The sequence below is a fragment of the Lagopus leucura genome, unplaced genomic scaffold, assembly GCF_019238085.1.
Source record: "Lagopus leucura isolate 7727_CA_CO unplaced genomic scaffold, USGS_WTPT01 60324-0_obj-0_obj, whole genome shotgun sequence".
In the NCBI taxonomy this organism is placed as follows: Eukaryota; Metazoa; Chordata; class Aves; order Galliformes; family Phasianidae; genus Lagopus; species Lagopus leucura.
The window spans coordinates 1-11,964 of NW_024965424.1; the positions used below are offsets into that span (position 1 = coordinate 1).

Sequence of the window (11,964 nt, forward strand, 5' to 3'; positions counted from 1 at the left end):
TCAGCCTGCTGCAGTTCAGCCTGCTGTGTTTGCAGCTTGGAGAACTTTGTTCTGCTTTTTCCCTTTTTGGTTTTTGTGGAACCAGGTCACTGCAGCCTCCCGTGTTTCCTCTGCACCCACTCTGTGCTGTTCTCCATCCACCTCTGTGTGGAAACAAAGGGGCCAAAGCCTGCAGGGGAAATGGCTCCGGTGCTTTGTCAATGAAGGAGGCTTTCTTTTGTGCAAGCGTGAAATAAAAATGCCCTTTGTTTTTTAAGAGGTGGAGTGTCTTCCCAGCAGTGCTGCTAGAGCTGAAGCCCGCTTGTTAAAGCGGGGCTGTGCGATGAGCGGTGCCTTTACATGGAAACCGAGGAAACGCTGTGTCTGCGTCCTGTGGAAAGCAACCTTTTGTCCCAGTTCGGTGACTGGCATCGTGTCACCTTTTTCCTGCTGCTGATTCGGGGCAGTGAGGGCTGAAATCCTCGCCTCACCTCCGTTGCCACGCAGGCTGCAGGGTTTGGGTTCGCGGACCTCGGCTCTGCTGTCCCTGCAACCGTCCCCATCACGAGCTCCTCACGCCGTGCTGATAAACCCCCAGCAGCTTCTAACTCTGCTGAGTTGAGTTTTCTGTAGGGAAGCTGCAGGGCTCACACGCTCTGCCCTTTCTCGTCCTGCTGGCTGAGCTTCCTGCAGCCCTCACAGCGTGGGGGGGCTCTGTGTCCCCTCGTGGGTGGCAGCAGGACGTGGCAGAGCTTCCTGCTGACCCCCAGCCCTTTGCTGCGGTGCTTTGGCTGCAGGTAACAGATGCTCTTCTGCTCCCTGGGGGCCAGATCCGAAAAGCAGAGCAGCTTTTACCTGGTGAGGGCGAGCTCAGAGCCTGCGGGATCCCCCATGCTGCTGCTTATCCGAGCAGGGAAACAGCTTGTGGGACACGGAGAGCCCTGGTAATTGGGGGTGCCCTCTGGGTCATGTGGCACTCGGCCTTATAAAGGGCGTTTATTTTGGAAAATCCTCCTTAATCCTCCAATCCTTTCTAATGAATTTCTTCTGCCAACGTTTCTTGCAGCTCCCAGCCCTGGAAAGCTGCTTCAGGTGCTTGGGCTGCAGCACTGCCAGCTGCCAGCGCTTAAAACTGAGACCAGGGCCCCAAAGTAACATTTCTTTAAAGGGGTTTTTAATCCTTTCAAGTCATAATTTCTCTTAATGAAGGACTGCTGTCAGCTGGTGCAAAAAGTAACAGCAGTGCTGTGGTGAAACCTGCGGGCCAGCAGCTCTTATGGGGTCGCTGGGCTAATTTTCTTGCAGATAGTTAAAAACAATTAAACTTCTGGGGCTTTCCCTCTAATTAGCAAGCTGCTTAAGAGCAGCATTTACATATGTCTTGTTTTAATAAAGCCTAAAGGCAGGGCTGCTTTACCACAAGGGCTCCACGTTGCGCCCCGTGGCCGTGAGCTCTTCCGCTTTCAGTTGTGCAGAATCCATCCCTAAATTATGTGTGCACAAAATGGGACTGGAGCAGGGAAGGCGGAGGGGTTTGCTTTTCTCTGAGGGATTTGTTTAGTTGTGGTTTCATCCCCTTCCCGTATCTCTAATAGTTGCTCTCTATGACTGCCTGAAGGGAGGCTGCAGTGAGCTGGGGGTCGGCCTCTGCTCTCGTGTCATCAGTGATAGGAGCAGAGGGAATGGCTTCAAGCTGCGGCAGGGGAGATTCAGGCTGGACATGAGGAAGTATTACTGTTCAGAAAGGTGGGCAGCACTGCAATGGATGCCCAGGGAGGTGGTGGTGGCACTGAGCCTGGGGTTGTTGAAGGAAAGGCTGGATGTTGTGTTGAGGGACGTGGTTCAGTGGGAGCTGTTGGGAATGGGGGAACGGTTGGACTGGATGAGCTTGGAGGTCTTTTCCAACCTTGGTGATTCTGTGATTCTAAGCTGTAAGGCTGAGATCTGAACCCAAACCTTTAAAGGGGGGCGACTGGACGGCAAACAAACACAAGAACGACCCGCACGGCGGTTTTACTTTCCACCAAAAGTTTTTTTTTTTTTTTTTTTTTTTTTGTTTTGTTTTTATATCAACTGATGTTAAAAAATACAGACTTGTTTTACAAGAATAGCACCATTTCTGTCGTATGATACATTAGCACTCCTGCTGCGATACACGGGGAGGGGAGGGGATTCCGCGATACCTGTGTTTTGCCAAGACCCCTTTTTGGGGGGGGGGGGGGGGGCGTCATACCTGCCAGATCGATTCCCACCTCCACCCGACCTAAAGAAATCGGCCTTCCAGGAAGGCAATAAATAAATAAGCCCATGGTTTTATGTCGCTGTCTGCCCGGTGACGGCGCTGGAGGGTCCCGAAGGGGAACACGGGGGTCGTGCCGTCCGTTCAGTGCAGAAGTTGTGATGGGAACGTATGGGTCCTCGGGGGTGGGATTGGGTTTGCTTTTATGGGATTGGGCTGGATTCCTTTTTCTTTTTAAAAAAACAAAACCGACAAACAAACAAACAACAAACACACAAATAAAACAACTCTTTTTACAAGAAGCAGACTGGGCCAATATCCACGCCAAACTCCTGCTCGGCTCCGCCAATGTCCATAGGTGCAATATCTACAATGGGCAGGCGCGAGGTCTTCTGCGACCGGTACTCGATGACAGTCTTGCCCCATTTGCCAGTGTGTTTCTGGGGAGAAAAGGAAGGCAGGGATGCTGTCAGCTGCTCCAACCTCAGCCCCACAGCCCCAGCCCCACCTCCCCATCTGTGCCTTTCTTTTGCAGGCGCCCAGCAACCTACCGTGCAGCCGTCCTCCAAGACGCTGTAGGTGAACCTGCTGTTGCCCTCAGCTCTGATCTCCACGTCGTTGGATCCCTGGATGAGGATGGCTTTCTTCAGGTTGCCCGTCTCCTCGTCCATGTAGGCAATGCTGTTCTTGCAGTGGTAGGTGACGTTCTGGGAGCCCTCGGTGGACAGGAGGCGCAGGAAGGTCATCTGGATGCTGGCGGTGTTGGGGGACAGGTTCTCATCGCCGTAGCTGAACTGGAGGGAAGAGGTGAGGAGTTAAAGCCTGTGGCATCACGACCACCTTACGTGCAGGAGCTTTTTGGGAAGACTTCCATGCTTCAGGTTCCCAAATGGCTGAAAAAAATCATGGAGTGGTTTGGATTGGAAGGATCCTTAAAGATCGTAAAACCAATAGAATAGCAGAATAGTTGGGTTGGAAGGGTCCTTGAAGATCACAGAACCATGGAATGGCTTGGTTGGAAGGGTCCTGAAAGGTCACAGAACCATGGAAAGGTTGGGATGGAAGGGTCCTTAAAGGTCACAGAACCATGGAATGGCTGGGTTGGAAGGGTCCTGAAAGGTCACAGAACCATGGAATGGTAGGGTTGGAAGGGTCCTGAAAGGTCACAGAACCATGGAATGGTAGGGTTGGAAGGGTCTTTAAAGCCCACCCATGAGCTGGTTGCCCTCTGTACATCAGGATACACAGGACCTGACCCAAAACCCAAACTGGATGCCTGAGAGCATTTTCCCAACGCTCCCTGAGCTCCAGCATCTCAGGGCTGCTCCATGCCTCTGGGGCAGAACTTTTCCTAACAGTGCTGTAGGGCCATAAGGGGCCATGAGGGGCTGTAGGGCCGTGAGCCTCCCCTCATCCTCATCTTTTCTGGGCCAAACAAACAGAGGGAGCTCAGCTGCTGCATCCCATCCTTTTCCTTTGATTTGTGGAGCTAAACCGACCCAACTCCATGCCTTCAGAATCGCCCTCTACAACTTCATTAAAATCCATCAGCATAACCGCAAGGAAGGACAGCCCAGCCGGGATCGCTTACGTGGAAACCGCCGTTGATGGTCTCTGCAAACCAGACGTGCTTCTTGTCCTTTGTCTTGCTGGTCCACCAGTTCTTCTTGGGGATGCTGCTGGGGGTCGGGTAGACGCAGGTCTCTCCTGTCTCCATGTTGCAGAAAACTTTGATGGCGTCCAAGGTGCAGCCCTGGTTCGGGTCAATCCAGTAATCTCCTGCAGCGGGGAGGACAGATGGGATGCTCACAGGGCTGGGGAGGGCTGGGAGTCATTGAGACCTCAAAGATCACCAAGGAATGTCCACCCATCACCACCATGCCCACCGATGGAAGCACAGAGTCTTTAAGATTGGAAAAGCCACGTTCCCAAGTGCCACATCTCCACAGCTCCCCATCACCTCTGGGGACAAGGACTGCCCTGCATCCCTGCGCAGCCCAGTCCGCTGCCCAACCCCTCTTATGGAGCAGAAACCTTTCCTAACATCCAACCTGCGTGCAGGTCGGTGCAAGGATGCTGGGGATGCTCTTCTTTGGAGAGGAGGAGAGGATGGGAGAAGCAGACACGGAGCTCTTACCGCTCTTCCAGTCGGGGTGGCAGAGCTTGATGTCGCGGCAGGTCCTGGCTGGGTTCTTCTTGGAACCCTCGGGGCTGCGGATGCTCTCGATCTGATTGTTGAGGGATTTGAGCGTGGCGTCCACCTCCACGTCGTGCTGCCGCAGTCCTCCGGCCGCCTCGTCTGCCCTCATGTAGCGGATGGGGTCGGGGCCCTTTTCCGTCTGACCCAGTCCGGCAAAAGCTGACATGTCGATGCCGGTGCCTGGGGGGCCGGGAGGACCGGGAGGACCGGGATTTCCAGGAGGACCCTATGGGAGAAGGAAGTGATGCTGATGGGCTGCTCTGAGAGCTGGACTCCGTTCCCTGCCTCCCCACAACTGGGACTCACCGCAGGGCCAGGTTCACCGCTCCGTCCGCGGGGACCGGGAGGACCGATGGGGCCGGGCATGCCGTTGGAGCCATCTTTGCCAGAGGGGCCGACGGGACCAGGGGGACCCTAAGAGAGAGCCCCAAAATGGGGGTTGAAGGCATTGCAAGGCATCAGGGCAGGGAATCACAGAATCACAGAATTGTAGGGGTTGGATGGGAACTCGAGAGATCATCGAGTCCAACCCCCCTTGCCAAAGCAGGTTCCCTACACCAAGGCGATGGGGAGCCATTAACTCCTGGTGCTAATGAGCAATCAGGAGCTGACAGAGGCTGCAGGTGCCCAGAGAGGGCACTGCTGCTCCTTCCCATTTCACCACCCCAAACACCACTGCCAGGACTTACTCTGGGACCGGAGGGACCAGCGGGACCGGCAGCACCTTGGTCTCCAGAAGGGCCCTGAGGAGGAAGCCGGGGTGTCACAGCTCTGTGGTCAGCACATCAGCCCTGGCAGAGCCTCGGTGCCCACAGAGACCCCAAAGGAGCTGCATCCTCCAGGGGGGCTCAGCGCTCCCCAAACCAACTTACGGGTGGTCCGGGCAGACCCTGCAGACCGGTGAAGCCACGGTGGCCCTTCAGCCCTCTCTCTCCAGCCTCTCCTGTCTCACCTTTGTCACCACGAGGCCCTTGGGGACCCTGAAGTGGGGACAGCGCTGTGTTGAGCTCAGGGTGGGCAGAGCCCTGCCCGGCACGCAGCACCCGGCACTTTGCACGTGGGATGTGCTGATGTGCTCAGCGTCACTCACCGGCATTCCTCGAGCTCCAGCGGGACCAGAGGGACCCATGGGCCCTTGTGCACCCTGCAGGGAGAAAAGAAGGACATCAGAAGGTGCCAGTGACCTGAAACACCACCTCGAAGCCATGAATTTGGCATTTCAGAGGTGTCCGAATCAGTCCCTCCCACCATACCCCAAATCCAAGCAACAGCGACAATCAGCCGTTCTGTGCCTCAAAGCATCTCTAAATGCTCTCAGCTGGAGCACTGGTGCGAGGAACAAACCTCGAGGGGAATCACAGCAGATTTTCAGCCATAAGGAGACCCTAAATCCTAAACCCTCACGCAGCACTCACCGTCTCGCCTCTGTCTCCTTGTTTTCCGGTGGGACCAACGGGACCAGGAGCACCGGGGGCTCCAGGAGCACCGGGGGCACCCACAGGGCCGGTCTCACCACGGTCACCCTGTGAGCAGAGGGTGGGGAGGTCAGATCTGTGCAAAACCCCACGGCTTTTGGCACAGGGATAGTGAGCACTCATGGGGTGCGCACGGCAAGCTCACCTTCACGCCAGCTGCACCATCCCTGCCCGGGGGTCCGTCAGCACCGGGGTTGCCCTAGGAGGAAGAGAGGATGTTATAACCCTGGGGTGGAGCAGCATTTGTGCAAAGTCTCCTTTCGATGCTGGAGAAAAGACACCAGGGAGCTCCGGGAGCTGAGTTGTGCCATGATGGTGATGCTCGGTGCTGGTGTGATGATGCTGGGGTTTTGCTTACCTCACGCCCGGGTTCTCCAGCAGGACCTGTCAGCCCAGGGGGGCCCACGGGGCCGGGGGGACCTCGGTCGCCTGCAGAGCCAGGTGCTCCTTGCTTTCCAGGTTCTCCCTGAAAAAGAGGGAAAAAGTGCATGAGTGCGAGAGACCCCAGCGCAGCCCCTTCCCCATTTTTCATGGCTCCCAGACCCCTGTGCAACAAATAACCACCAGTGGTTTTCCTGCTCCGGCTTTAAGCCTTGCGCCAGCGGCTCCTGGTGGGGAAGAAGAGCTTTGCAAAACCCCAAACCACCTGGAAACGGTGCCCCCACGGGCTGCACCAAGGGGCTGGAGACCCCTGAGATGGGCTCCAGAGCATTGCAGCCCCCACATATCTGCACCCCATAGGATTCAGTGCACCCGAATGAGAGCGACCCACTCACCGATGGCCCTGGAAGTCCAGGGAAGCCTCTCTCACCACGCTGTCCTGGGAGACCCACGATACCACGCTGTCCTGCCAAGCCTTGAGGCCCTGGGGGGCCGTCGGGACCCTGCAGGGCAGCAGAGAGGGGGATCAGACCCAGAACAATGGCACCATGCAGTCAGGGGGTGCACAGAGGGAGGAGACCCCCGAAATCCTCACCGCGGGGCCGTCCTCGCCGGGTTCGCCCTTCTCGCCAGGGGGGCCGGCGGGGCCTTGGAGGCCGGGGTCTCCAGCACGGCCAGGGGGGCCAGCATCACCACGAACACCCTTGGGGCCATCTTTGCCAGCAGAGCCAGGGGGTCCGGGGGGGCCTGGGTTACCCTAAAAGGAAGGAAAGCAGCGTTGGTGCAAAGCAGAGGTGGCCGATCTTCATCACCCACATCACAGTGCTGCTTGGTCGGGGAGCTCTTTTCCTTAGGAAATTTCTTTTCTATCATTGCAATGGCCAAAAGCCACCATCAGAGAGACCTGAGGAGGAAAACCCCAGATGCCCACGCAGGGACACAGCGCCCCCTCCAACACGCAGCACAGGGAAGCAGCACCCAAACCCCAGGTGGGGGCAATGCCAGAACCCCCCCAGACTCACATTAGGGCCGGGTGGTCCCACGCGGCCGGCGGCTCCGGGGAATCCTGTGGCTCCCTGGGGAGGGAATCAGAATCAGTGAACAGAGAGGAGAAACAAGGCTCAGACACAGCTCAGCCCCACGGCCATTCCTTCCCCATCCTGCAGCCTCTGGTACTCACAGGGGGACCCTGAGCCCCACGAGCTCCTTTGGGACCGGTGACACCAGTTGGACCCTGGGAAGGAAAGAAAAACAGGTTATGAATACGAACAGGAGCTGCAGTGTGCCTGCATTGGGGCTGTGATGTTCCAAATTTGGGGGTTTGCCCCATTTTGGGGCTGTACCTGAGGGCCAGGAGCGCCGGAGGGACCTTGGGGACCAGGAGCGCCGGCGTCACCCTTCTGCCCGGGTTCTCCCTGCTCGCCTTTGGCACCGGGTTGTCCGTCGGCACCCTGATGGGGACAGCAGCCACCATGAGTGGGGTGAGGACAGGGGTGATAACTTGAGTGTGTGATGGGGGCTTTGGGGTGAAACACTCACCGGGGGGCCAGCAAATCCAGCAGGACCAGGGGCACCGGGCTCGCCACGCTCGCCCTAAAGGAGAGAAATGGGGGAGGTTGATAAGGGGGTTGATGGGGGTTTAGGGTTATGGTTAGAGGCACCCAGGGGCTGCAGACGTTGTGCTTACGGGGGCTCCACGGGCACCAGCAGCACCAGATGGACCAGGAGGGCCGGATTCACCCTGGAAAAGAAAAGATGGAGAGGTGGATGCACTGGGGTCGTTCCATGGGGCGCGCTGTGGGGCGTTGTGATGCTGCTCTCACCTTCTCGCCGTTGGGGCCAGCGGGGCCAGGGGGACCAATGGGACCCGTCAGACCCTACAGGAGAGAGACAGATGAGGACGTGGTCTCTGTGAGCATCCTTTGCCAGCCCACCCCACGGCCGTGTCCCACTTACACGTGCGCCATCCTTGCCCGGAGCTCCTTCGGGTCCTTTCTCACCAACATCTCCCTGTGGGATGGGATGAGTGTGAGCTGAGCTGAGACCTGACGTCGCTCAGGACACTTCTGGGATGCATCACCTTACCCGGTCACCTTTGGGGCCAGCGATGCCAGCTGCTCCTCTCTCACCAGGCATTCCCTGCAGCCCTGGGGGACCCTGGGCACCATTGGGACCAGCCGGACCGGTCGCACCCTAAAAGCAGAACAGCAGTGCGGTCATCGGGGCTCCGATGGCATCACGGATCCGTGCTGGTGGCACTGTGCCACCCACCCTCTGTCACCCACCTTGGGTCCATCAGTGCCAGGCGTTCCAGGCAGCCCACGGGGACCCTGCAGCCCTTGGGCACCGGGAGAGCCGCGTTCACCGGGGAATCCACGTTCACCCTATGGTGGGGGGAGACGATCAGAGAGAAGCCCCCCAAGGCCACAGCGAGGGAAACAATGGCATTGTCCTCAGGACAGAGGGCAGTGCATCCATCCCAGGTGGGACTGGGGTGAACTGGGAGGAGAGGGGACACCGAGCCACTGGAATCGTGAGGGTCCGATGGCTTTGGTGGAGTTGTTTGGATTCTGCTCCCCACCTGAGCCCCCCAAACATTCTGTGGGACAGGAGGATCCCTGTCCCCGAGCAGGGGGATGAGCAATACTCACTCTGGGACCAACAAGACCGGGGGCACCAGCTTCTCCGGGAACACCCTGCAGAGAGGAGGGGAGAGCCAGGAGTCAGCACTGGGGGGAGTCAGTGCTGGGGGGGGGTCAGAGAGGGCTAAGCCCCCCTTGCAGCCCAGGGATGAATGGCCTCACCTGGTCTCCGGGTTTGCCGCTCTCTCCAGGGGGACCTGGTGGTCCGGGCAGTCCCTGTTTGGGGACAAGGAGAGGTGTGAGGGGGGGGGTGCCCACTTTCATCACCCCAATTCCCCCCTGTGTGTCCCCACTCACCTGGAATCCAGAAGGACCGGGGGCTCCTTGCTCTCCTCTCTCACCCACAGGACCCTAAAGGAAGGAAGGACAGCAGTGACGGCTCTGAGGCGCCCCCCTCCCCCTTCCTGGATTCACCCCTTTGCAGCCCTTCACCCACCCCAAGATTTTGGACAAAATCAAAAATCACACCGGGGTGGAGCAGCTGGGACACAAAATCCCCACATTTCAACACTGGGGGTTTTGCCCCCCCTGTATCCCTAGCATGCCTGGCATGATCTTCCACCCAGATCCGGGGGCTACACCCCCCCAGCCCCACATTTCAAACATCTGTCCCCAAAAAGAAAAGCAGTGACACTCACAGCGGGTCCGGGGGGTCCAGCAGCTCCTGTCTCCCCATCCTTACCAGGAAGACCCTGCAGAGGAGAAATCCCCAACACTCAGCCCCGTGCCTCAGTTTCCCCAACCGCACACTGAGCACAGTGCAAGGGAAACCCCAAAAGGTGATTTTATGGGGTCGGAGGGGCAGAAGGAGCTCACCCGCAGCCCTGGGGCGCCAGGCAGTCCTTTCTCTCCAGCTTTTCCAGGCTCACCCTACAGGGAGGACAGAGGATGGGATCACACCTGCACTGACCTTCACTGCTCCATTTTGGGGCAGAAAACTCACAAAGGTCAATACTCACATTAGCGCCTTTGGGACCGGGGAAACCCATCACACCGGGCTGCCCACGAGCACCCTGAGGGCCGGGAGGGCCGGGGCGGCCATCCTCGCCAGGAGCACCCTATATATGGGGAGGGGGACATCAGCGTGGGTCACGACAGCCACCCCCAACCCTCCTTCCCCCACCCCATGGAGCATCACTTACAGTCGGACCGACTTTGCCTTGAGGTCCCGCATCGCCGGGGCGGCCGGTGAGACCCTGTGGGGGAAGGAAGCAATGGGGGCTGCAGCAGCTGGGAGTCCCAAATTGGGAGGGGGACACATTGGGAGCCCCTGTCCTGCCCAGCTCCAGGGCTGAAGAGGAGCTGGGATGACGGCATAGGGGGCTGCGCGGCCTTTAAGAGCTTCTTTAGCAAGCCCAATCTTTGGTAACCCCAAAAAGCAACTTAACTCATCCCAAATGCACCCTAAGTCACCCCACAGAGAACATTAATTAGCACCAAAGAGCATCTTCCCCCCAGATGCACCGTAATGAACCCCACCTGCACCATAACTACCCCTAAGTGCATCTCAGCTGATGCCAAAGTTCACCCTGAGTGGAGCCAAAGAGCAAACGAACCAACCCCAAAGAGCACCTAAAACCAACAGAATCAACCCCAGAAGCTCCTTAACCAACCCCAAATGCTCTGTAACAAACCTCAAATGCTCCCTAACCAGCCCCGAATGCTCCTGAATCAACACAGATGCTCCTTAACAAACCCAAAATGTCCCTTAACCAACCACCGATCTCCTCAACCAACCCCAAACGTTCCTCAACTGACCCCAAACGTCCCCTAACCAGCTGCAAAACCCCCCGAACTGCCCCCAAACCCCCTCCTCACTTGACCTCGGCAGCCCCCACCACCGCTCCACATCCTTCTGCCCCATCTGAGCCCCCCAGCACCCCCCCCCCCCCCCCATGGGGAGGAGGCTCTGTCCCCCCCCCCCCAGCTCTCACCCTCGCTCCGGGCAGCCCAGGCTCTCCAGGACGTCCAGGGTCACCGGTGGCACCTTTGGGACCGGCGAGACCAGCGGGGCCGCGTTCACCTGGAGCACCCTGTGTGGGGTGGGAGGGGGGCACAGGTTGGAGGGGGGAGCACAGGGAGTCGGCACTGCCTATAGGACCCCCCCATAACCCCACGATCCCACCTTGGGTCCGGCCAGCCCGTCCTGCCCGGGGAATCCACGATTGCCAGGAGCGCCCTATGGAGGAAGAAGAGGGGCGAAGTCAGGGTTGGTTGTTGGGTTTCTTTGTTTTAAGGTGGGGGGCAGCGCTCTGCACGCACCCTTTCTCCGGGGGGGCCCACAGGGCCAGCGGCACCAGGTTCACCACGAGCTCCTCTCTTGCCTTCCTCGCCAGCCGGCCCGGGGGCACCTTGGGGTCCTGCAGGACCCTGAGGAAGAGGAGGAAAAGGGGGTCAGAGCAGCAAACCAGGACGGGTTGGGGGCTGGGGTTCAGCTCGCAGCTCCCCCCGCCCCCCAACCAAAACCCCCATCTCCGGGGGTCCGCGCACAACGGCGCCGGGGCTCAGCGGCCCCACAGTGGGAAGCGGCCCCACGCATTGAGGTTGGTTAATGAAGCGATGGGGGAATGTCCCCGGCCCCGGGGCCGAGGGGGGGGCGCAGCGCGGCCCTAACACAGAGCCTATTGTTCCCCCTCCACCCCCTGCTGCAGGAGGGGGGACGCTGCCCCTCGAGGGGCCTCGTTAGGGGAAGAGGTTCGTTAGAGACGCGGCCCCGCAGCGGGGTCCTCCCCAGATGGCGGGGACTGGATGGGCCCCCCCAAAACTCACCGTCTCGCCCTTCGGTCCTTGCTCACCCTTGAAGCCTGCGATGCCGGGTTCACCCTGGGGGAAGAAGGGGGGAGGGGGGGAAGGTGGGCAATGGACTCTCAGTGCCCCTGTCGTGGTCCCCATCTCAACCCCAGCCCTGTTCCCATCCCAATTCCCACTCCCGTTCCTGGCCTCGTTCCCATCCCATCCCCATTTATACCCCATCCCCATCTCTCCAGCGCTTTTCCTGCCCCTACCCCTCTCTTCACCCCTATCTGCATCCTTGTCCCCATCCTTGTC

At 58.8% G+C, this 11,964-nt stretch overlaps 1 protein-coding gene across 1 annotated transcript; it reads right to left on the reverse strand.

Annotated features, from left to right (window-relative positions):
- Nucleotides 1–2,005: 2,005 nt before the first annotated feature.
- On the reverse strand, nucleotides 2,006–11,739 carry COL2A1 (collagen type II alpha 1 chain; the record flags this gene model as incomplete). The annotated part of the gene is made up of 33 exons (XM_042892573.1): nucleotides 2,006–2,658; nucleotides 2,770–3,012; nucleotides 3,810–3,997; nucleotides 4,356–4,644; nucleotides 4,725–4,832; nucleotides 5,108–5,161; nucleotides 5,291–5,398; nucleotides 5,509–5,562; nucleotides 5,834–5,941; nucleotides 6,039–6,092; nucleotides 6,252–6,359; nucleotides 6,670–6,777; nucleotides 6,870–7,031; nucleotides 7,297–7,350; nucleotides 7,455–7,508; nucleotides 7,618–7,725; nucleotides 7,814–7,867; nucleotides 7,962–8,015; nucleotides 8,098–8,151; nucleotides 8,231–8,284; nucleotides 8,360–8,467; nucleotides 8,560–8,658; nucleotides 8,926–8,970; nucleotides 9,079–9,132; nucleotides 9,214–9,267; nucleotides 9,555–9,608; nucleotides 9,733–9,786; nucleotides 9,876–9,974; nucleotides 10,059–10,112; nucleotides 10,851–10,949; nucleotides 11,042–11,095; nucleotides 11,179–11,286; nucleotides 11,686–11,739. Coding segments are annotated over 33 exons (3,099 nt in total), but the record flags the coding sequence as incomplete, so codon positions are not given.
- Between the last annotated feature and the right edge of the window lie 225 nt (nucleotides 11,740–11,964).